The sequence below is a fragment of the Mesoplodon mirus genome (assembly GCF_964341445.2).
Source record: "Mesoplodon mirus genome assembly, chromosome: 2".
Taxonomy (NCBI): domain Eukaryota; kingdom Metazoa; phylum Chordata; class Mammalia; order Artiodactyla; family Ziphiidae; genus Mesoplodon; species Mesoplodon mirus.
Window position 1 is genome coordinate 191182329 of NC_138977.1, and position 24994 is coordinate 191207322.

General features: G+C 38.2%; 1 protein-coding gene across 2 annotated transcripts in view; it reads right to left on the reverse strand.

Moving 5' to 3' along the window:
* ASAH2 (N-acylsphingosine amidohydrolase 2) overlaps nucleotides 1-24994 on the reverse strand; it is an 88220-nt gene that overhangs the window by 50417 nt on the left and 12809 nt on the right. For both annotated transcript variants that reach the window (XM_082604803.1, XM_082604802.1), the window contains 5 exons: nucleotides 21513-21689; nucleotides 20130-20257; nucleotides 18920-18997; nucleotides 3459-3579; nucleotides 1331-1456 (listed from right to left, as the gene is read on the reverse strand). In XM_082604803.1, coding sequence (XP_082460929.1) covers nucleotides 1331-1456; nucleotides 3459-3579; nucleotides 18920-18997; nucleotides 20130-20257; nucleotides 21513-21689 — 630 coding nt within the window. The remainder of the gene's footprint in view (nucleotides 1-1330; nucleotides 1457-3458; nucleotides 3580-18919; nucleotides 18998-20129; nucleotides 20258-21512; nucleotides 21690-24994) is intronic.

Sequence of the window (24994 nt, forward strand, 5' to 3'; positions counted from 1 at the left end):
GGATACAGATGAAATAGGTAATTCACACACACACAAAAAATGTAAATGTAAATGGCCATTCAACGTTATAATAGGTTCAATCTTAATGAATAATTGAATATAAATTTAAACTACAAAGAGAGAACTCTTCACATTTGTGCTGGAAAAGATTGAAAGATTGACAAACCTGCTGCAGGAGAGAGTTTGGGGAAAGTGTCACTCATGCACTGTGGGTAGAAATGTGATTGAGAGTATTTGAGCAATGTGTAGAGTATATTAGAGGTGCTTTGAATAAAAAGAGCAAACTCATTTTGGAATTTTGGAATTTAACAAGTAATCCTCAAATCTAATGTGAATTAATGATGTGTAAAAATTTTGGAAGTGAACGGTAACAAAGACTTTTTTTCATTGAAGTATAGTTGATTTACAGTGTTATGTTAGTTTCTGGTGTATGAAGACTTTCTATATAAAAATAGTAATATACAATGGAAAAGTATAATTGTTAAAACTATATTTCTCATTGAGTGGGGTTGACTGAGATAAAATAAATAGCCCAGAAATAGTGTTTAATAAAAGCAATATGGCAGGTGAAATACTCTATAAACACAAAGAATAAGAACGCAGAAGCTAGAATCTGCTGCTCATGTCAAAGTTGCAAAAATCTAAATGAAGATGGGAGGACAGCCTTACTTGCTACCTTTAAAACTTATCACATAGAATTGTATATAGTCATAAAGAGATTTTTTAAGACAAATTAGGTAGAAAACTCAAATCCTATATCAATAAAAAAATCAATAAGTTACAGAATGTTGTTCATGAACACATAGACATATGAAGAGGTGTGAGAGTGGTAACTTCGGGGAAAGGGAGAGGGTAGAGGGGAAGGAGGTGAACAGGGACTTTCACTTTTTACTGCTCTTTATGCTTCCCATGTGGTTTGAGTTTTTACACCAAGATTGTTTTGTTTGTTTGTAATATATAAGAAAGGAAAAAGAATTTTGACCTTGTATTTTTAGAAAACCCTATAGACTTTATAATCACTGAGAAATGTCTCAGGCAGGCAGTTTTTGTACTAAATTGTGACTTCAGAAATGCCAAGGAAAAATGTTTCAGGCTGTCCAATTTTGGGGAAGGATATTTAATCTCTGACATGTACTAAATTGTCTTCCCATTCAAAAAATTTAACAATCAAATGGAAAACTACAATTTTACCCAATCAAAATTTAGTGGGTGCTAGCAGTAAGTAGGCCAGAGTATACTTGAGGAGAACATAATTGTACATGAATGTTGAATAGTTAAACATAAAATGTACTTGAGATGCAAAAACAGATTTCATGTCATCATTACCTACCCCACCAATGGGACAAGTGCTATTGGCATTCTCACAAGACTCTCCCGTGTTGATGCAATGCGGGCCAAGAATATTGGAGGACACATCTCCCAGGTTCGATGAAGCAAAAGCTGCTACATACGGTCCCTGCCAAAAGAAACATCCAGTTGCCGTTTATTCTTTCTTTTTTTTTTTTTTTTTAATTTCAGGGCCAAGAAAGGAGAACAGGCAGCTCATGCTCAAAAGACCCACACTCCCCAATGGCTTTCAGGGGAGCATTTTTAAAGGCAATATTTGTGGGTGAAGGCTGCAGGATTCATGACTTTCTTCTCATGGATATGTTGTGAAGTAACAGTGTGGTGTTTTAGGAATCTTAATCATCAACTTTCTGGTTCCAAACAGTCTGGGGTCTAGTGCTTGTGCTCAGCAGGTAGTCGCCATCCTCCACCTGAGCGGGGGTCTCAGTTGCTGTAGAACAACTGGTTTCAGGACTTAACGAAACTCAGGTTCTTGATGTCTCATCGCAGAAAGAATTCAGTGAGAGACAAAGTGATAGGTAAGAAGTGGATTTATTTAGAGAGAAACACGCTCCACAGACAGAGTGTGGGCCATCTCCGAAGGTGAGAAAGGCCTATTCTTTCTTATTTACCACAATGAGTTCATTAAAAAGGCAAACATTCAACCCACTCTGGTGAACTATTCAAAATCATTTGCATACGACAAAAGGAGGATGTACAATATTCTGAGAGAATTTTTTTATTTCTGAAAAGGCTCACATTGCTCTCAGCATACGTGTTATTACTCGTGATATTCCAGTTATCAATAAAGCTATTTCAAGTAGGAGAGTTTCAAATTTGTGTCTCAAACAGCAACATTTTGACAAGAAATACAGTGTGCAACGAGTTATAAAATGCTGACCAATCAGTCTAGTGTCTGGTGTTGTACCTGGAGCTCAGATATCCATTTTCCCTTTAAAAATAAATAGCCTATTGGCTTAAAAAGTGAAGAGCCAATCTGGATTTTTCTGTTGTACAACTGAACCTAAATATAGCCTCCACCACCCAGACGTGCCCTCTGTGTATATTTTCTCTATCTCTTCAACCTGAAATAACAACACAAAACCTTTTAGAGTAGGGCAAGACCTTAACCTCAACCAACTGGACTACCATTCTACCTTAAATTCTTAAATTTTCTTAGGGAAAGAGATAATCAAGTATAGGAGATTATGTGTCTTTTTTTATACTAAAAAGATAATGGGAAACTCCTTTCTTTTCCCTAAAACACAGGCTAAAATGAAAAAAAAATAGAGATTTGTCAACAAAGGAACTAAAAAATCAGATCAGATGTTCATGGGCTAATATTCCCATAACATCGCACAGAAAAACCTGAACGAACTTTTTGGCCAACACAATATCTTTGTAACAGAACACTTATTCTAGGCAAGGGCCTGGGGTTCTCATCCCATCATATATTCTTCTGCAATTAGGGGTTAGATGCTGGGGTCAAGCAGAGCAGGGTCCTTCCTCACCAAATATCTGCAGTCAGTAATTTACACAAAGCTGACGAGTTTCCTGGAGTACATGGACTGGGTTCCTGGACACCCCCAACTCTGATCCCATCACTCACTGCATTTCAAAGTTACAAAGACAGCTCTAATGGATTAGGGTTGTCTCTGACTTAGGCCATATTGCAGGAAAGTAGAAATTCCTTGAAAGGAAATTAAGAAGGAAGTCTGGACCACAAAAAAAAACTCATTCCTTGTCCTCATTCAGATTCCTATACCATTAAGAAGGTGCTTAATAATGTTATATCTCTGAAAACAAGAGATATAAACACAACACAGTTTATCGTATTTCCAAGTTAATCCAAAATTATATATGGCAAAAATTATTATATATTAATTTGCCCTTCCTTATCCAACTAATTATAACTTTATGAAGTCATCACATCAGTAGTATTTGACACAAAGCTAACAGTCATTTAAAATTTTTCTTAGGGAGGATGGAGAATTCTTTCTATCCAAGCATGTCAGTATGTGGCATCCATGATGACACTTTCCTCTGAAGATTTGAATCAGCTATTCTGAACATTGAATGAATGATGATACTCAATGAAGTAAGATGAAGCTTTCCATGACATAAATTCTCACCTCTCCAGGTAGATATCCTTTGTTCTTCTCTTGCTCAAAAAGGTAAGAAGCATAGCCCACATTGTCACTATTTACAAGATGATTGCTATTGTTCATGCTGACTGGGTGGATGGCAAACCAGCTGTAAAAGAACAGGAAGCTCTAGGTTAATGAAGAGAACCAGATAACTGGGGTGAAAAATGATGACTGGGAGCTTAAGTTTTCTCCAGCTGTAGAAAAAAAAAAAAAAATTATTTTGATGACAGGCATTCTATCAAAACATTTAGGTTCTTTCACTGTTAATGAAACTTAAATTACTAATAATATACTCAAGAAGTCTGACCACTTACTTAAATTAAAAATATTTCATCATTGTCATCTTCATCATAAGCTTTTAACAAGAGCCAATACTGGTTAGTTACCAGGTGATATACCTAAAGAATTGTATCAACATAGACTTTATCCTTCAAGACAGGTACACACATAATAATTATTCAAATCAATCCTATCCAATTCAGTAGACATTTACTGAGAGTCAGCTGTGTGCCGAGCGCTGAATAAATTGCAATTTATTCTAGAATCTTGCAGAAGACAAAGATGTAAACAAATGGCTTTGATACAGTGTGACAAATATTATAAATAAGGAGGCATAAAGTGTTTGAGGACCACAGATGACTAACAATTAATTCTTAAATGCATTCCAGAGAGAAAGAACAGCAGAGTAAATGCACAGGGGTGTGAAAGAGGATGTTATGCATAATTCAGTATATCCTTATGCAGAGTAATACCTTGTTTGAGTGTAGAGCTATAGAGTTCACAAGTTAATTTCACATCTGTTACCTCATTTGAATTTCACAACAACCCTGAAAAAGAGGCTGGTATTACCTGCGCCCCACAAGGTGTCTCGGAGAAGCAATATGGAAGCCTACTTGTCATAGAGGACCAAGGCTAAAGTTTGGGTCTCGTGACACCTTGTTTGGTGGCCTTTGTAGGATCAAACCTCGACACAGGTGAAAAGGGTGTTTACAGGATAGAAGGCTGTAAAGCAGATTTGCAAGAATACTCAAGAAAAGAGAGATGCTAATCAATAAATTTTCAAGCTAATTTAGGATTTTTAAAAATCTTTTGTTGATTTTTCTTCGCTGAAAGCTTTTAAAACATTTCTACCTAAGTAATATGGTACACAAAACTGAACATTGACTTAATGACTAGGGATGTTTTGGGGCTTCAAGTCATCATTCAGTATTCAGTTCTTGTTACCCAACAAATGTATATGTAGGTCAGAAGTGGCCAGCACAACACCCACAGGGGTTGGGTAGGCAACATAGGAGTTAAGCTGGTTGGTACAATAGGGACTGTGAATTGGGGAGGCACTTGCATAGTCTAAGGACCACAGCCTCTACTGGGATGTGGCCAAATGCTGCCTGATGGGAGCATAAACCGGTGCTGCCAGATCTTCCACAAATCCATGGTTTTGGGAAAATGTATCAATTTAAAAATTCTATTTAAAGAAGTAAATGGCATGGGCTTCCCTGGTGGCGCAGTGGTTGAGAGTCCGCCTGCTGATGCAGGGGACACGGGTTCGTGCCCCGGTCTGGGAAGATCCCACATGCTGCAGAGCGGCTAGACCTGTGAGCCATGGCCACTGAGCCTGCGCGTCCGGAGCCTGTGCTCCGCAACAGGAGAGACCACAACAGTGAGAGGCCCGCGTACCGCAAAAAAATAAATAAAAATAAAAAAAAATAAAGAAGTAAATGGCATGGAAACCAAGGAGAAGAATGGTTACAAGTTAAGAGACTTAAGACACAAAGCCAACAAATGCAGTTTGTGGACTGTGTTTGGATTCTGGCTCAAAACAACTGGGAAAAGACTGTTGATACAATCAGGGAAAACTGAACACAGACTAGGTTTTAGATCATATTAAGAAATTATTTTTAATTTTATTGATTGTGATAATGGACTGTAGTTATATTTGTCTAAGTTTTTATCTGGTAGAGATACACACTGAAATATTCATGAATGAAATGATATGTGGTATTTTTGCTTTTAAATACTCTAGCAAAACAAACAAACAAAAAGGAAAGGAGGGATGAAACAGAATGGCAGAGGATTGCTAATTATTGAAGCTGGATAATTGTTCCATGGAGATTCATTAGACTAATCACTCTAAACTGGCATATATTTGAAATTTTCCATAATTGTTTTTTGTTATGCTGACATCCATTGAAAACTTTTTCCTTCCAATTTCATTGAGGTAACTGACGTACAGCACTGTGTAAGTTTAAGGTGTACAGAGTGATTTGACTTATGTACATCATGAAATGATTATCACAATACGTTTAGTGAACATCCGTCATCTCATACAGATACAAAATTAAAGAAAAAAAATTTTGTGATAACTCTTAAGATTTACTCAAGAGCTTTCATATATAATATATAGCAGTACTGATTATATTTTTCATGTTGTACATTATATCCCTAGTACTTATAAGTGGAAGTTTGTAGTACTTTTTTTTTTTTTTTTTTTTTTTTGCTGTACGCGGGCCTCTCACTGTTGTGGCCTCTCCCGTTGCGGAGCACAGGCTCCGGACGCACAGGCTCAGCGGCCATGGCTCACGGGCCCAGCCGCTCCGCGGCATATGGGATCCTCCCAGACCGGGGCACGAACCCGTATCCCCTGCATCGGCAGGCAGACTCTCAACCACTGCGCCACCAGGGAGGCCCTGTAGTACTTTTTGACTGCCTTCATCCATTTCAATTTTTTTTTTAATAGTGTTAGACCAAATCACCAGTCTATAGGCTGCATTCAGCCCCCAAGGTGTGTATTTGCCACTATGCAAAGGTACAGAAGTTTGGATTGAAGGCAGTTCTAAGGCCATTCCCTAGAAGTTACTTGCAAGGTTTCTGTATGTTTAAAAACCCTTATATTCATTTCTTTTTTGTGGTTTTTCTCTTTCTCCTAAGACTCAAGTGCCAAGGGATATTCTAGTCAACTAGTATTTTCCAGTCAGTTGAAATCTGCTTTTTTGTAGTTTTATTCCATTTAGTTTGGAAGGAAAATGAGGTGGTGGCCATGAGAGTTCCAAGGCTCTCCAACCAAAATATTTCCAACATGATCACACTGAGGTCAGCCAGATGCAACCTCTCCAGTGCAATCAAAGGAAACCCACAGAACAATTCTATCAATGTTAGACTATCATTTAGTACTTATTGGGTGAAAAACTTTATATATACGTTCTCATTTTATTCTCACAAGAACCATCTGAGTCAGATGCTTTCCTTATCCTCATTTCAAACCAAGGAAACAAAGGCTCAGACTGATGAAGTAACATGACCAAGGTCACAGAGTTGTAAGTCAAGAAGCAGGACTATGAATCCAGGTTTGTCAGACCATAAGCCCATGTTCTTATCTGCTATGGGATGCAGGCTCTGTCCCTTCTGTTCATTCAATCGCTCATTCAATATACATTTAGTTAACTCTGACTCTGTGCCAGACACTGGGGACACAGAGATGCACGAGGCATCATCTCACCCTTGAAAAATGCTTCACAGACGATGTGACATTTGAGCTGGGTCTTAAAAGATGAGTAAGTCAAGAGGGAGGGGACATGGGGATATATGTATACATACGGCTGTTTCACTTAGTTGTACAACAGAAGCTAACGCAGTATTGTGAAGCAATTATACTCCAATAAAGATCTATTTAAAAAAAAAACAAAAACGATGACTAGGAACTTGGCAAGGGGATGACTGGAGAAAAGACATTCGTAGCAAAAGTATGGAGATGGGAAGGAGTGCAGTGTGTTCAGAGACTGGATAGTCAGCATGACCAGAGCAGAATGGATGAAGGCGAGGAAAGATGGAGGTTGCTCCATTCATTCAATCAATATGAATGTATTAGTAACCAAGTGTGTGGCTGGCCTTATGTTAAACCCCAAGGAACATAGAGAGGAATCAGGTGTGTTCTCTACCATCAAGGAACCACAATAATATCTGGGAGAAAGCAAATGCTAAGAATTTTGGTCTATAATTAGACTATAGGCTTGAATTCTTATTTATTTATTTTCATTTATTTTAGGCCATAGAAAATTAATTGAATTTTTTTTTTACAAAACTGAAAAAAATGTATTCAAAAAAGTTATTTGCATTTCAGAATAAGACGATATTGTTTTTCCTTCTCTGCCCTTTAAACTATATGCTATAAAAATATCAGGCTTGTCACAGCAACCAAAGTACTTTGATAAGAGATGAATATTTATAAAGATAGGCAGAAAAGTGGTCGTTTTAATTTAAGAATGCTTACTTACAGTTTATTTTATCTGGTCAAAAAGTATTCATCAAAGCAAAGTTCAAGAGAGAGGAAGAAAGGTTTAGGTAGTTTCAAAAGAAGTTAGAATATAGACATAAAAGGATGACTGTGTCTTTGATAATAAACTTTTTAAAATAATGATTAGGTCACAGCTAGGGCAGGGCTCTACTTGAGTCAGCATGATGCAATCAAGGTGCTGAGGAAAGTGAAGAGATTTGAGATCTTATCATTATAAGGAGCAAAGTTAGTTAAAATTGCTAGATCCCTGTTTCCTAAGACTGAAAAATAGATTTCAACTATGCTTTGTGACTCAATAAACAGCGAATTAATACAGAATAGTCTAATTATTCTCTTCTATGTAACTGAGACATTTTCTAGTGTCTCTTTCAATTCAGACATTGTGTACTTCCTATTCTGAAGCAGAAAAGCCAAATACAGAATTGAGCTTCTTAAATATTCTAAAACAGTAACAACCCGTCCCAGGTTCCATTCTCTCAGACCTGAGCCGCCCTGTTTATATGGAGGTCATGCTCTGCAAAAGGGTGACTGGCAAAGGGGTAAGTGGAGGCTGAAATCCAGCCGCCTCTCAGCTCTCCGAGCAAAGCACCTTAGTCAGCCCAGAGAAGGGAGTGCCTTTGTGTGCTGTGCACCAAGTCCTATGTGCTAGGTGTGGCTATCTCCAACCTAAGTGCCCACCAATAGAGGAAGAGAATATTGTACCTCCATTCAAAGGTAGTGTTCATGAAGATGTGTAATAACATGGGAGCCCTTTGGACAAATACAATAGAAGATGCTGTAGTGGATTCAATAGTTTCCCCCCCAAAATTCACATCTACCAGAACCTCAGAATGGGACCTTATTTAGACATAGTCTTTTTTTTTTTTTTAAAGAAGATGTTGGGGGTAGGAGTTTATTAATTAATTTATTTTTGCTATGTTGGGTCTTCGTTTCTGTGCGAGTGCTTTCTCTATTTGTGGCAAGCGGGGTCCACTCTTCATCGCGGTGCGCGGGCCTCTCACTATTGTGGCCTCTCTTATTGCGGAGCACAGGCTCCATACACGCAGGCTCAGTAGTTGTGGCTCATGGGCCTACTTGCTCCACAACATGTGAGATCTTCCCAGACCAGGGCTCGAACCCCTGTCCCCTGCATTAGCAGGCAGATTCTCAATCACTGCGCCACCAGGGAAGCCCTAGACATAGTCTTTAGAGTGTAAACAAGATAAAGATCAAGTGAAATGATACTGGCTTAGGTTGGGTCTAAAATCCAGTGACTAGTGTCCTCATAACAAGAGGAAAGGGACAGAGAGACACCCAGAGATAGAGATGTAGGCAATGTGAAAATGAAGACAGAGATCAGAGTGATGTATCTACAAGCCAAGGATTGCTGGCAGCCACCAGAATCTAAGAGGAAGGCATGGAACTGATTTTCCTTCAGAGCATCCAGAAGGAACCAAGCCTGCCAACACCCTGATTTCAGACTTCTGGCCTCTCGACCTGTGAGAGATTAAATTTCTGCTGTTTTAAGCCAGCCACTCTGTAGTACTTTGTTATGGAAACCCTAAGAAACTAATGTAGAGGCCATATGTCTTAGTGGCTAAGAGCTCTGGAATCAGACACAAGTTACTTAACCTATTTGAAACTCAGTATTCATATCTGTAACATAATGATAATAGTATTATCTACCTCACGGCATTTGACAATTAAAGGAACAAAAACATCTGAAGTGCTTAGCACAAAGACTGGTTTGTGCTAAGAATGGAATAAATCATCACTATGATGATGTTGATGCTGATTTTGATTCGGCTGCAGCTGGTGGTGATGATGACTATAAGGGAAAAAGATATCCAAAGCCCTGTGTATATGTGTGTTACATAAGGTAAACACAATATTAAAATATATGATGTGTGTGCATGTGTGTATTCAACACACATATATTCACCCCATATAATATGAGCTTTAAATAATTAAATGAGGAAACGCTGCCCTCTTGTGGCAGAGACTTGAGGGCTTACAAAATACCAACGTGTCCTCTCTTTCCCAGTCCCTCTGGCAGGGTGGGGCAAATGAACCTGACCAATAACATATGTGAAGAAGGACGACCCAATTTTGATTAGACTTTGCATGAGTGGGAAATGTGCACACTAAAATCTTTAATGTGTTAAGCCACTGGAATTTCATGGTCTATTGCATCCCCTAGAATTAATGAACGAACACCTCTTAACACACACCGAATTAACACACCACTTTTTCACCTGCCTTACCATCCTCCTGGCCTCACCCCACTAGACTATTGGGAAAAGGAAAGCAAAGGGTGTTTCATCGTGTTATATTGTAAGGGTTATTAGGCGCGGAATTTTATCCAAAGGGCAACCTGAATTTGAAACAAGCAGAAGCAATGACTCCAGACCAGACTGCTCAGACTAAAGAGGGACAATGAGCTGTAGCCAGAGGACCCCTTCTAAAGTTACAGGTAAACTTGGTGGCCAGCATCCTGGAGAATCTTTCTACCATCTCTGCTCAAGAGAAGAGATGTCCATTCTCAACTACTCATTTTGTTATCTACAAAAGTCCTGGATGAAAAAAAAACAAAAATACCCTCTCAATGTTACTGGAGAGATATCTGGTTTGGGTGGATTCCATTAAGTTCATTAAGTTACTGCAATCAAAATTCTTGCATCCCAAATAGTAAGATTAAGCAATCAACAAAAGTAAAACAAGAAGTAGCCAATAAGAATATATTTTTTTAATTCAGCCTAACTACCCAGGAACTGAAGAAATTGAAAGGAAAACAAGAATGATTTGGCTTTTTTGTGTCTATTACTTAACAACATTGGTAAAGCATTTTAATACCAAAATTGGCAAGAGCAAGGAAACAATGCTCCATTCATGCTTGGGTAGAAGCAGTGCAAACCAGCAAGTTTTCCAGAGGACCATTTGGCAAATTATGAGAAAAGCTGTAATAATTAATATTCCTCTATTAGCTCAGCAACCCCACTTCTAGGAATTTAGCTTAGGGAAATCATTGGCAATATATACAAGATATCTGTTCATGAAGGCTTATCACAGTGTAATTTATGATAGAAAAAAGCTATAAACTGAAATGTCAAATGATTGGTGATTTGTTTGGTACATTATCATACATATAATGGAACACTATACAACAATTTTAAAATGGTGATTTAAAAAATACTACATTTCTTTTAATGGCTGAGTAATATTCCCCTGTATATATGTGCCACATCTTCTTTATCCATTCATCTGTCAGTGGACACTTAGGTTGCTTCCATGTCCTGGCTATTGTAAATAGAGCTGCAATGAACATTTGGGTACATGACTCTTTGAATTATAGTTTTCTCAGGGTATATACACAGTAGTGGGATTGCTGGGTCATATAGTAGTTCTGTTTTCAGTTTTTTAAGGAACCTCCATACTCTTCTCCATAGTGGCTGTATCAATTTACATTCCCACCAACAGTGCAAGAGGGTTCCCTCTTCTCCACAGCCTCTCCAGCATTTATTGTTTGTAGATTTTTTGATGATGGCCATTCTGACCAGTGTGAGGTGATACCTCATTGTAGTTTTGATTTGCATTTCCCTAATGATTAATGATGTTGAGCATTCTTTCATGTGTTTTTTGGCAACCTGTATATCTTCTTTGGAGAAACGTCTATACTCAGCCATAAAAAGAAATGAAATTGAGTTATTTGTAGTGAGGTGGATGGACCTAGAGTCTGTCATACAGAATGGATTAAGTCAGAAAAAGAAAAACAAATACCATATGCTAACACATATATATGGAATCTAAAAAAAAATTGTTCTGAAGAACCTAGGTAGGGGTAGGACAGGAATAAAGACACAGACGTAGAGAATGGACTTGAGGACACAGGGAGGGGGAAGGGTAAGCTGGGACGAAGTCAGTGAGTGGTATGGACTTATATATACTACCAAATGTAAAATAGATAGCTAGTGGGAAACAGCTGCATAGCACAGGGAGATCAGCTCGGTGCTTTGTGACCACCTAGAGGGGTGGGATAGGGAGGGAGATGCAAGATGGACGAGATATGGGGATATGTGTATATGTATAGCTGATTCACTTTTTTATAAAGCAGAAACTAACACACCATTGTAAAGCAATTATACTCCAAAAAGATGTTAAATAAATAATAAAATAAAAACAAAAAATATTACATAGCACTGAAAGATATTCATAAGGTAATTCTAAATGAAAAAGTTGCCAAAATGTATATACAATAAAGTGTCATTTTCAAAAAATAAAGAAAAATAAACATGATTAGGTAAAGGTCTGAAAGGCTATATAACAAAATATTAGAAATTATTGAGGCCCAGGATTACCAGATGATTTTAAATTTTTATTTTTGTTCACCTTAGAAATTTTAGGAAATACATGAACAAAAGGAAGATTTTTTAAAAACCACTGTACAACACCAAGAGTGAACTCTAATGTAAATTATGGACTCTGGGAGAAAATGACCTGTCAACATAGGCTCATGGATGGTAACAAATGTACCACTCTGGTGGGAGGTGTTAATAATGAGGGAGGCTGTGCATGTTTGGGGGCAGGTGTATATGGGAAATCTCTGTACTTTAATTTTGCTGTGAATCTAAAACTGCTCTAAAGATTAAAGTCTATTAAAAGACAACTTTGCCAGCCCTGGCATAGTGTCACTTCTCTCATCTTTTTGATCAAAGTGGTCCTGGGGCTGGCCAAGTTTCAAGGGCTGGAAAAATCTCCACTCTTGAAGGGGACTGGCAAGGTCAGTTTGTATAGAATACATAAGATAAGAGCTATTGTTGCCACATCTTTGGAAACTATAATTTTCCATTTAAAGATTTTTTTTAGTCTATCAATCCCAAAAAGAATAAAAAGCACTGAAAAAGTGAGATAAATAGGAAAGTGAAGAGATATAGACAAGTCCAGATATATAATAATCATAATTCATAAAAATAAACTAAATTCACTCATTAAAAGATGAAGATTATCCGAGTAAAAAACAAATAAATAAAGCTATATGATATTCATAACAGATACCTCTAAAATGTAAGAACAAATAAAAGTTGAAAGAAAATGATAGAAAAAATATACATGGCATATTCTAACCTACAGAGAGCTGAGTTAGCTATATTAACTGAAAATACATAGATTTTTGAGAGAAAAAAATTATTATTAGGTATAAAGAGAATCACTACAAAAACAAATAAAAAAACACTTGAGATACATGGAGATAACATTGTTAATATTTTTTATAGTATTTTAAGGCTTGTAGTAACCATAGTATATGAAACTAAGAGAGCATCTACCTTGAAAGAATGACCTTTTAGTCATGTTTATTTCTTATCATACATTCCACATAGGAAAATGGGCAGAAGAAAATGTTCCTGAATATTAACCATGGTTGACTTTGGAAAGTAAGTTCAATGTCTTCTGCCAGTTATGACAGCTGGCTTTTACAGCTTTGGTTTCTAAACTTGGGACAATTTAAGTTAACAAGTATGATTAATCTCTAGTATCAGTCAACTCTCATCACCCTCGTCATCAGAAAGCCCTTATTAAGCATCTTCACTTTATATGGGGATGGACTTTGACACAGAATGAAAACTCACTATGTAACCAAGGCCTACACTTCACTGAAAAGGGAGAGCACAAATAAGCTGGTAGGAAAGTTGGAGCAAGAAGACAGCATCAAGCTTCACAACAACATAGAAGAGGCAGAATAGGAAAGAGAAATTCAGGATGTAGAAACAGAGCGGGGCTTCACAAACCAGAGCAAAGGCTAATGGAGAAGGTATTTATAAAGACATGATGATGAGATGGAGAAAAGAGAAGAGGTCAAGAATGGCTGGTGTTTCTCTTTCTGACTTACTTCACTCTGTATGACAGTGAAGTAAGTCAGAAAGAGAAAGACAAATACTGTATGCTAACACATATATATGGAATTTAAGAAAAAAAATGACATGAAGAACCTAGGGGTAAGACAAGAATAAAGACACAGACCTACTAGAGAATGGACTTGAGGATATGGGGAGGGGGAAGGGTAAGCTGGGACAAAGCGAGAGTGTGGCATGGACATATATACACTACCAAACGTAAAATAGATAGCTAGTGGGAAGCAGCCGCATGGCACAGGGAGATCAGCTCAGTTTTTTGTGACCACCTAGAGGGTTGGGATAGGGAGGGTGGGAGGGAGGGAGATGCAAAAGGGAAGAGATATGGGGACATATGTATATGTATAACTGATTCACTTTGTTATAAAGCAGGAACTAACACACCGTTGTAAAGCAATTATACTCCAATAAAGATGTAAAAAACAAGAATGGCTGGTGAAAGGCAGTCACTGGTTTCCACATTTGCTCTCAGCGTTGGGTTAAGTACACGGAGAAGAGAATGCAGGGGGGAGAACAGAGAGCCATAGAGAATAAACAGTTAGAAATTATAATTCAAGAAGTCATAGTCAGAAATCAGAGAAGATTTATACACACACACACACCCCTCAAACTGAGTTCCATAAGTCAGTATCATTCAAATGAATTAATTTCATAAATCGGGTTTTTCTAAATGTGTACATAAATTATTCAAATAGGTTGCACAAATCACTGCCCCTTGTTGTCTTCTGAAAATGTGCCTTGAAAGGATAACCCATTTCTGTAAAAATAAAAGGATTTGCAATGTGTAAAACAGAAGACAATAGAGAAATCATTCAAAAACCTGCTCAGACCTTCCTTCCACCTCTGACGAATAGGAGCCGTGCCACACTGACTCCTAAAGGGGTAATGAGGTGAGAAAAACAAAAAGGAGGGTCCATGCCACTCCTACAAACTTGAGAAAGGAAACTTGGCAGACGGGAAAAGATAGGAGAAGGGAAGAGAAGTGAGACAGAGCCTGTCCGGCTGCACCACTTGAGGAAATGAGTCAGTGTTCCCAGCTGCCACTCCCAGAGCCGCCATTCAGATTATCTGCCCACCCCTGTGATTTTTCTCTTGGTACAGATATTTGAAACCTGTTTTGTTTCTCCCTTCATCATTTCTTCATTCCATAGCATCTTACTACATCAGGATCTCCCAGAACTCCACTCCACAGACTCCTTCTTTGAGGTGCCTTCCAGAATCTCCCAAAGTGAATTTTGTGACTGCCACACAGCTTATATTTTAATACAGAACATCCCAAATGTATTCTCCATGTCTGGAGAAAAATCATTTACTGTTTTTGCATACAGTAGTATCAGTCAAAAAGAAATATTTTCCTTATAGACAGATCAACTGAGGCAAATGTTGGCCTTACAATTGTAGAGGACTTGATGGATTATGGAATAGTTTCATGCACAGAATTCTTTCATCCTTCAAGTCACTACTCTTCCTAACCCTTCAAGAGCCCCCAACTCCCAACCCCAGCTGAAAACACTTCAGTGATTTTCTATTCCCCTTTGTTTAAAGACCCAAATCTTTATCATGGCATCTAACCTCTACCTCTGAATTCAATTCACAACACCCTGCCCCACTGTCCTCACACTCCAGTCACACAGACCTATCAGCACCTCAAACAGGCCACAGGACTTTTGCACATGTTTTCCCATCTGTGTTAAATGTTCTTTTTTACCCCCCATTTTGCCAGTTAATTCTTACCCTTCCTTTGGTTTTCAGTTCCATCGTCTCTTCCTCAGGGAAGCCTTTCCCAATCTCCCTGACCAGGTCAAGTTAGATAGCTCTTCATACCTTCCTTTCTTTAAGGAAGATAGCTCTTCATACCTTCCTTTCTTAGCAGTTAACCCAATTATAATTATACATGCATTTATATGACTATATGATTACCTTCTGTCTCCACCAGTAGACTATAAGTTCTATAAGAACCACAACTAGGACACCAGTTTTTTTCAGTGTATATGTATAGTACTAGTTCTGTTCATGACACACATCTTCCACAATATTTAACAAATGAATGAATGCATAATAATCTCTATGTGGAGAGATGTTACATCTACATTTGAGAAATGTGGAAACTGAGTCTCAGAGATTTTAAAGGATTTGCTCAAGGAGCATAGACACAGGTATTTGACTCCTGACTTTATGACCACTTACTGGAAATGCATCATTCCAAGGACTGGAAAGCACTGCCTGACACATAGTAGGTGCCTGGTGGAGACTTGTTGAATGGAGAAATGAAAACAACAATGAAAGTAGCAAGGAATAAATTATGAACTTCAACATGGTTTTCAGGGTGAAGAGAATAGTCTTGGCTGTGACATTGGGCAGGTCGCATCACCTTTCTAGGCCTCAGCTGAAGCTTAAACTTTGATGATCTTCATGCTCTGCAAATCAAAGGTTCTGTGTTTCTAAACGCCTCATACCTTGGAATCCTGCCTAATAGCAGGTACCTACATATAGTGGCTGAGTTACTTAGCAGCCCAGATTTGACTTTATGCTTTGGATCATTTTTAATGTGTTCAAAGAGCAATTATCCCTATGCAACAAGAGGCAATTGCAGGGGCAATTTCATCAAGGATAATATACGGCGGCTATAGAAACAACAGAAAGTTATTGCAGGCTGTTAAGCACAGCAGATGGAAAAGCATTGTTATAACCTTAACAGTTGACCCTGGGACTTCCAGATATGTTATATAGTTATATGCAAGGAAGCAAAGAGAATCTGGTCCCAAAAATAGCATTTTGGTGTCCTCTTGGCATTCTTCAATGATTCAGAAACTAAATCAAAGTGAGAGAGTGGCATGGACATATATACACTACCAAATGTAAAATAGATAGCTAGTGGGAAGCAGCCACATGGCACAGGGAGATCAGCTCGGTGCTTTGTGACCACCTAGAGGGGTGGGATAGGGAGAGTGGGAGGGAGGGAGAGGCAAGAGGGAAGAGATATTGAGATATATGTATATGTATAACTGATTCACTTTGTTATAAAGCAGAAACTAACACACCATTGTAAAGCAACTATACTCCAATAAAGATGTTAAAGAAATAAAAAATAAAAGAATGAATATATGTATATGTACAACAGAATCACTTTGCTGTACACCTGAAACTAACACAACATTGTAAATCAACTATAATCCAATAAAATTAAAAATAAATTTTAAAATAAAATAAAATTTAAAAAAAGGAAATCATGAATGGTCTCCGTCATTCAGCCAAGAGTTAAGTAGAAACTATAAGGGAAAAGGCAATTTCTTCTCCTAACAAATTGGGAATTCTCTAACTAGTCGTACATACGTGTCCTTATCCTGTCTCCTAACCAAATTCCCCATTAAAGTGATCCAAAATCAAGAGCTAGGGTACCTTTCTAGATTCATCTCTCAGCCACTCCTTGACCTAAGCCCATAATCTGGCCTCACAATGCAGTTTTTTCGTGGCTCCATGAGAAATCCCATGGCTCCTTCAGGTCCAGTTCAGTGTCATTTCCTTTTTGAAGCCTTTCACGATGCTCCCAGGTAGAGCTCATGCTACCACCTCCAATTTCCCACAGCATTTATTTATGCCCAGGTGACAGCACTGATGGCCATCTGATTATGTTATGATTACTTGTCTGTCTGTCTCTTGTCTCCTGCGCAGATCATCCCACTAGCCTATAAAACTAAGATAGGGACTATGCTTTATTCATAATAATATACCCCAAGCACACAGTTGCATGGCTGACATTTAGAAAGTCTATTGAGTTAAATGCTAAGTGGCAACTAATCAGTATATGAATTAACTGTGAACAAAGAATGAGTCCTATTATATCAACCCACATAATAAAGGTTATTTTATCAGGGAATTTTTAGGGACCTCACTTTAACCCCAAAGAAGTAACACCAATGTTAAGAATTTCAAGCACTCTGAGATGCCAATAATGGCATTTTTAGAAGAGGTAGAATGTTATTCTACTACTTACCTTTTAGCTAAAATTATTAAACTCTTTTTATGCCAGGCATAGAACTAGAGTTTTATATGCACTATCTCATTTAATCTTCAAACAATCCCATGAGGTATCATTATTCCCATTTTCAAACAAAATACTTGAGGTGCAAGTAGATAAATTACTTTCCCCGGGCCACAGGGTTAGTAAGGGGCAGAGCCGGGGCTGGAATTCAAGTCCTAAAACCTATATCTAAAACCTAAATGCTAAAACCCAAACTCCTTACCACCATGCTCTTCTCTACCCAGTTATAGGACCAACCCTAGTATCTGAACTGTGGGTCAGTCTTCAATGTTTTTCTTCACCTCGTATTACTTTCAATTTACTTAATTTTATTCACATAGAAACTTTCACTTAGATATTTTATAATCCCCCGGCAGACTCCTACCACTTTTAAGAACAGTTATTATCAACATTTAAGGACTCATTTTATCCCTCAATTTTAGAGTAAGAAAACTGAGACACAGCAGTTAAGTAACTTGACCAAAGTCACAGAGCCACTAAGAATGAGAGCCCAGAATGAACACAAGCCATTTGACTCTTGAACCTATGCGCTATCGTCCGCTTCCTTAGGACATTTCTGTGTCAATTTGGAAGTCCACAGGTCAAGATTTCTGAGACTGTTACCCACCCAGACAATTCCTGAGTCAGTTCAATTGCAGCAACCAAAATCACATATGAATGCAAATGCCTTCTTGTCAAAGAAAACAAAGTTCATGTGTTTTCTTACATATAAAATGGAGCTAAAATCTATGCCAAGCTGTAACTTTGCCTCATCTGCCTCCGTTAGGTGGTCTCGGTTCTGCTTTTATCACTAATTGGCATTGTCCTACATTAGACTTAATCCTTTCAGAAAAGCACAGGTAAATAACCTCAAACCCATAATCACTTGCTGGTTGGTCAGATTGTTTTCTCATTTCCAAGAGATCATTGTCCAGCACCATATGAGATCTTGATACAGTAATAACCACTAGCATTTACTGAACCTATCATATGTCAGATGCTATGCTAAACTTCTTCACCCAGATCCCTCATTCACATAATCCTTTTATTAGCCCTGTTTTACAGGTGAGGAACTAAGCCCTGGGATGCTGAGAACGTTGCCTGAGGGCCCATGGTTGGACCTCAGATATGATTCAACCACTCAGCTTATTCTCAGCCTCTGCTGTCACTATTCTGGTCTCTTTTTCCCCCCTGTAATTAAGGAAAATCATTCAAACAGAACTTTTTTTTTTTTAAGTAAGTAGAGTACCTGATAAGACCCAGGTCGTCTCCGTTCAAATCTACCATTTTCAAGAGTACCATTTCCTTGTCTGTATTTGAAGAATACCTAGTCAGCAAAACAGAGAAACTTAGTGAGTTCTAGGTTAGAGCCTGGCCCTCATGTATGACAGAACAGGAGCTGACACAAAAACCAAAACCAAAATGACTCTCAGTAAGCAAGGCTCCCTGACACTCTATAGTTCTACAAACTGCATCCAGGATCTCATTTCTCAGCTAAAGAAATGATTTGCAACTGTGAGCAAAAGGGCAGCTAACTGGAGATGAAATATACATTTTTATGTAAAATATGCAATATTATATAGCATATATTATTTCTTTAAAAAAGGATTTGTCTTTGAAATATCTACTCATATTAAATTTTAGTGAAATCTCTTAAAAATAGGGGGGAATATGCAAAATCAAAATCATTCCTGACCTACAATTTAAAGGGTTCTTTTATGTCCTTTCAAGGGAAATCAGATTATATTTTCTAAAAATCAACTCCTTTGAAATCTTTTTAAAAATATAGAGACAACTATGAAATGTCAAGTTGAACTGCGATATTATTTTACTCTGCCATAATAGCCAAGTACTTCTCTTCTGCCACAAACCTCATTCATCCCATAAAAAATTAAAAAATAATGGTCTTCCTTAGTTGTCCCATTCAATTATGCCAGTTTTATGTCTTGCTCTTCACACCAATTGCTTTATTCTTTTATCTCTTCTCTCATACTACATTCTCCTGTACTAAAATAATTTCTTCTGAATAATGTAATAAAAATAGTTATTCATTAGTCAAATAAATATATGTTATGCACATTTTTATATTTTCCAGATGAGAAGCAGAGAAACCCTAAATTAAGATTTAAGTGGGTCTCTAAAGGTTACACAACTAGGAAGTGACAAAGCTAAGATGAGACCACAGTTGTGCCTTCGTTGAAAGCCCAGAGTCCTTCTAACATTCACATCTGACTCCCACATCCAACAAAGGGGGAAGACATGTGCATAGGCAGGTCTGTGCTTCTGCATTCTCTTTTTATTTCTGCTTGTCTTAGATTATCAGCATGTTTTTAAATTATTTCAGCTTTAATACACTTTCAGGATCTCACCATACCCACCAAGTAGCAACCCTGTTCTTAGATTTTGTTGCTGGTTCCTAAAGGAAACACATGATTTTATTTTGATAATTGCACCCTCACCTTGCTCTCTCTGACTGTGGATTCCGAAGGTAAGAAGAAGGGCTTCGATTGATCTGTGCACCATCCACATTCCCTTTATTGATAAAGATTTTGCCTGGTTTCATATTTGCATGTGCTATCTCAATGCTCTATAGGTTAAAAAAAAAAGATTGTAAAGTTAGAAATCCTGGTGGGCATTAGGACTTAGTTGATATAAACAGAAGAACCCTGTGGACAATTTCTTTTGTCTCCAACTTGTCCCTGCTATGGGATGAAAGCTGGAGAACCACAGGGCTGGTGTCATTCTGGGGGTAACAGACATGACCTTCAGGGTTGACATGAGGAAATGCTGTGTATAGGGAATGACCTGAGTGTCTCAAGACTGCCAAGTCAGGAACTGCCTGCCATTTCAGATGGCCAAAATGGGAGACTTGACCTTACAACTCTCCATCCTCCTGCCCACACCCTCTAAGGCAGAGTTTTTCAAACTTTTTGGACTGAGAAATACAGTAATTAATACATTTTTCATCATAACTTAATACACATCAAGATATGTATCCTAAAACAAAAGTTCACAATACAAACTATACCCTATGTGTCATGCATTATGTTATTTTCCAATCTCTTTTAGTTCCTTTTTTAAAGCTTATCACAACCTATGAAATTGATTTCATAAAGCCATTCATAGACTGTTATTTGCTCTTTGAAAAACATTGTTGTAAAGACATTTCTTCCTTTGCCAAATGGATCCCTGGATTTGGGGGCAGGGGATGGTGGTAATTTTATGAGAAAAAGTAGAGAGAGACTAAACCTGAGAGACAAAGGAATGAAGAAAACATTAGCAAGGATTCTATGAGGGAAAATAATTACCTGGAAGACAGGAGAGAGTAGTGAAAGCTACCCAAAGCAGGAATGGGAGAAGAGTTTGAGGGTATCAGTTCAGAGCCCCATGTCAGTCTAGAGCTACAATAGAGGACTTGAGAAATGAGGGTGTGTGGTGTAAATTGGATCCCCTTCTATGCTCTTTGGGAAATACAAGGAAGGCTTGAAATTATTTGTAATTACTTTGAGTTCCTTGGTGGATTTCTTTTGCAGAGAACTGACTATGTGGGACCCTATAATTTATAAGGGTTCGATACAAAATGTTTTCTGTGTCTTTGGGTGACAATATGAGGCTTACTGCCATAGAACCCTCTTCTCCCAATCAATCAGTGCCTCGGGACTAGCAGCCCACAGCTCAGAACCAGAAGCTACAAGGGAGTCAAAAAGGAGAAAGGGAAGTAGGTGCTAAGACTGTGCTCAGACCGAGATCCTATAGGGACTCTCCGTAGCATACCACACCACTCCTAAAACACTGTAAGCAATGCTAAAGAACATTGGGGTCCTCTGGGGTCCCTTGCCTACCTTCATGATGCCAGCAACGATGTACTCAAAAGTTCGATTGCTAAATCCTTCACTGGCAATCACAAATGTACTGTACTGGAAATATCCTGCTGGACCCGAGTGTGTGTGAGTACCACTCAGGATAACGTTGTCTCTTCTGTACAGGGAGCCATATTTACTCTGCAGCCTCTTCAGGACCTTTAAGAAAGGAAAACAAAACAAAACAAAACTAAGAAGAGGAATAACATAGGAGCATAGCCTGAGAAAAAGCTCTGATGAGTCTAACCACTGAGCCATATCAGTGACATCCCTGTCAGTGACCTTTCACTCTATGCTTGAGTTTATCATCTCAGTAACAGCAACATCAACAATAATTGCAGTCGCTAACATTTTATAGATTCTTGCTTTGTACAAGCACAATGCTAGGTATTACATACATCATGTCATTTAAAAGTCTCTATAACACCACCAAGAGGTGGGCATTTTTAATCTTATCTTTCGCTGGAAACATTGACATGTACAGAAGTTAAATAATTTACCCACAGATCTAATAAAGAGCAGAGTCAGAGTCTAGATCCAAGTCTAACTGTAGAACCAGTATTCTCACCTGCTCATTGTCCAGACACTGTTCTAAGCACTAGGGACATATGAGGTCCCTACCCTGGAGAAGTTTTTATTCTAAGGAGGGAAAGATAAATAAATATGCAATATTATATTATACAGTGATAAACTCTATGAAGAAAAATATAGCTAGGTAAGGCAAAAGAACATGATAGGTGTTAGTGAGGAAAGATCTTCCCAAAGACGTTACCTTTCATCAGAGGCTTAACTGAAGAGAGCAAACTGGTCATGCAATACCAGGGGGTAAAGCATCTCGGGAGCACAGCAAAGTCCTCTTTACTGACTCACTTCCCAAAATGAAGAACTCAATATTCCTAGACACAGACACTTACACTTATTGGCCTGGGGAAGCCACCCGCTGTGACCTGAGGATACCCCAGCAATCCTGTGGAGAGGCCCATGTGGAAAGGAACCATCTTGTCAGCACTAACTTGCTAGCCGTTTGGTGAACAACCATAGAAGGTGACCCTTCAGACTCAGGCAAGCTTCAAACAACCTCAGCCCCAGCCAACATCCAAGTTCAACTTCATGATACAAAAGTAATGATATGAGACTGTGGTTCTAATATGTCAGAATCATCCAACCCAGCCATTCTAGGACTCCTAATCCACAAAAAATCCTGAGCACTAATACATGATTATTGTTGTTTTAAGCCACTGAGTTTTCTGGATGACTTGCTGTACAGCAATAGATATCTAATCCAAAGAGACTCAGTAAATGTTCATTGAATTAATCAATGAACATCCAGATGAATAATTAATGTTTTTGGGTGGTATATACACATCAAGAAAACAAAAGAAAAAATTAGTGATGTTGCTGAGTAGCTTTTTTTTTTTTGGCTCAAATGTCTTTTTTTTATTGAAGTATAGTTGACTTCAAATGCTACATTAGTGCTGAATACTTATATCTGATTATGCTTTAATCAACTGTAATCTGAAGTTTGGTATTACTGTGGTTTCTCTGTGAAAGATGCCTTAACTTCATGTCAAAAATTATTAAAATGTTCCAGCAAAAGTGTCAATCTCAGGCAACCTTCCTCAGTGTAAGATACTATCACCTAATACCAGGGACAATGACGGAGACTCATTTATGGCAGAGCTGGCAAATACCACTTATCTCATGCACTCAGTCCCCATTCATGGGTGGTTGCTATCCAAAGCAGTGTGTTGAGAAGGATTCTGAATCCAAATCTGAGCTTAGCAAAAAATGAGTGCCTTCTGGTGGGGGAGGGGGACGTGCAGCATCTTAGTTCCCCAACCAGGGATCGAACCCACACCCCCTACAGTGAAAGCGCAGAATCTTAACCACTAGACAGCCAGGGAAGTCCCAAAAGAGTGCCTTTTTTGATTAGCAATGCTGTCCACCTTGAGTATGGTATAGGCAGTAGTATGTTGATAAACTGTTTCTCTGAAAGAAAAAAGAATAGCCCTCATTTGTATCATCTGTCAATTTCTGAGGCACAAATACACTCACCATAGTGAATTTCAAGCTACCAAAAGTTTAACCACTAACTCACAAAGTTCCTAAATATTTAACAATCAGCTCTCATGAGCTGGTACAAGCCAGTTCCAGCACACCAATGGTACATAAGGAAGCAGCAGCAACTGGTGTGCTATATACTGAAAATACATAAAGACATCCATTCAACCTCTTCTATTTTAGGTGAAGAGCTCCACCACCCTCATTCTAAGTCACGTGGTCATTGAATCAGGAAGGAGATCTTACAAACCATCTTCATGCCTCATTAGCCTCTCCATGCCCCAAACACTGATTCCTAGGCTACCACATCCACATGAGCAACCATGTGATACAAGGCAAATGTGGAAAGGAAATAGGGTAAAACTATACCAACATTACCAGCCCACATTCTCCATCCCAATAAGGTTCCATGTTCCTTCTGTTTGATCCTAACTCCAGCCCCAACTCTTCATCACTCTTACCTATTCTTTCACACAGTAAGTATGACTGCTTCATGAAGAATAAATGTCTGTTTGGAGAAGGCAAAACAATCAATGAATGGACACCATGGAAGCTTAACGAAAGTCAAAAGCTGATGTTCTTACAATTCTGTAACCAAGACAAGAAGGTCTTGGAAAAGAAGGAACTGCCAGTCAACTTTAGAGCTCCCTGTCCCACACATTTTTATTCCTAAAGAACTGTAACATTAGGATTTTTAGAATTCAGTGCATTTTTTCAGGTTTATGCAAGAATCAAGCTCTTGAAAACATAGAAATTATGAATCTTGGATTTTAAAACAAAAGAAAAAGACTACAAACAGCTTACAGAAATCTTATCCTAAACTACAGTCTCTGATATGAAGTCAGACATGTGGGACTTCTGGGGAAAAAGAAAAAAATTAAAAACTCAATCATGTAATAACAATGCCTGCCAATAGCCATTATAAGTAGCATGTTTCCTACTTCATGAAAGGAGGGCTATTTTAACATAGAGCAAAGAAGTGACATTAATGTCTATTGCTCACTTCTTCGACTGCAGTTTCCATTCCATTTCCTATTGCTGACACTCTTGGGAACATGACATAGAAAGAGTCAGAAAAGTCATGCTGCTTTCCTGTCCTGCCTCACTGCTCAGGGATCTTCTTTAATCTTTATTCCATGCTGGAAATTTCATCAATCTCAAAACTGAGACAGAGAATCTGACTAAAACCAGGTGTTGTGCAGGGAGATCAGCTCGGTGCTTTGTGAGCACCTAGAGGGGTGGGATAGGGAGGGTGGGAGGGAGGGAGATGCAAGAGGGAGGATATATGGGGATATATGTATATGTATAACTGATTCACTTTGTTATAAAGCAGAAACTAACACACCATTGTAAAGCAATTATACTCCAATAAAGATGTAAAAAACAAACAAACAGGTGTTATA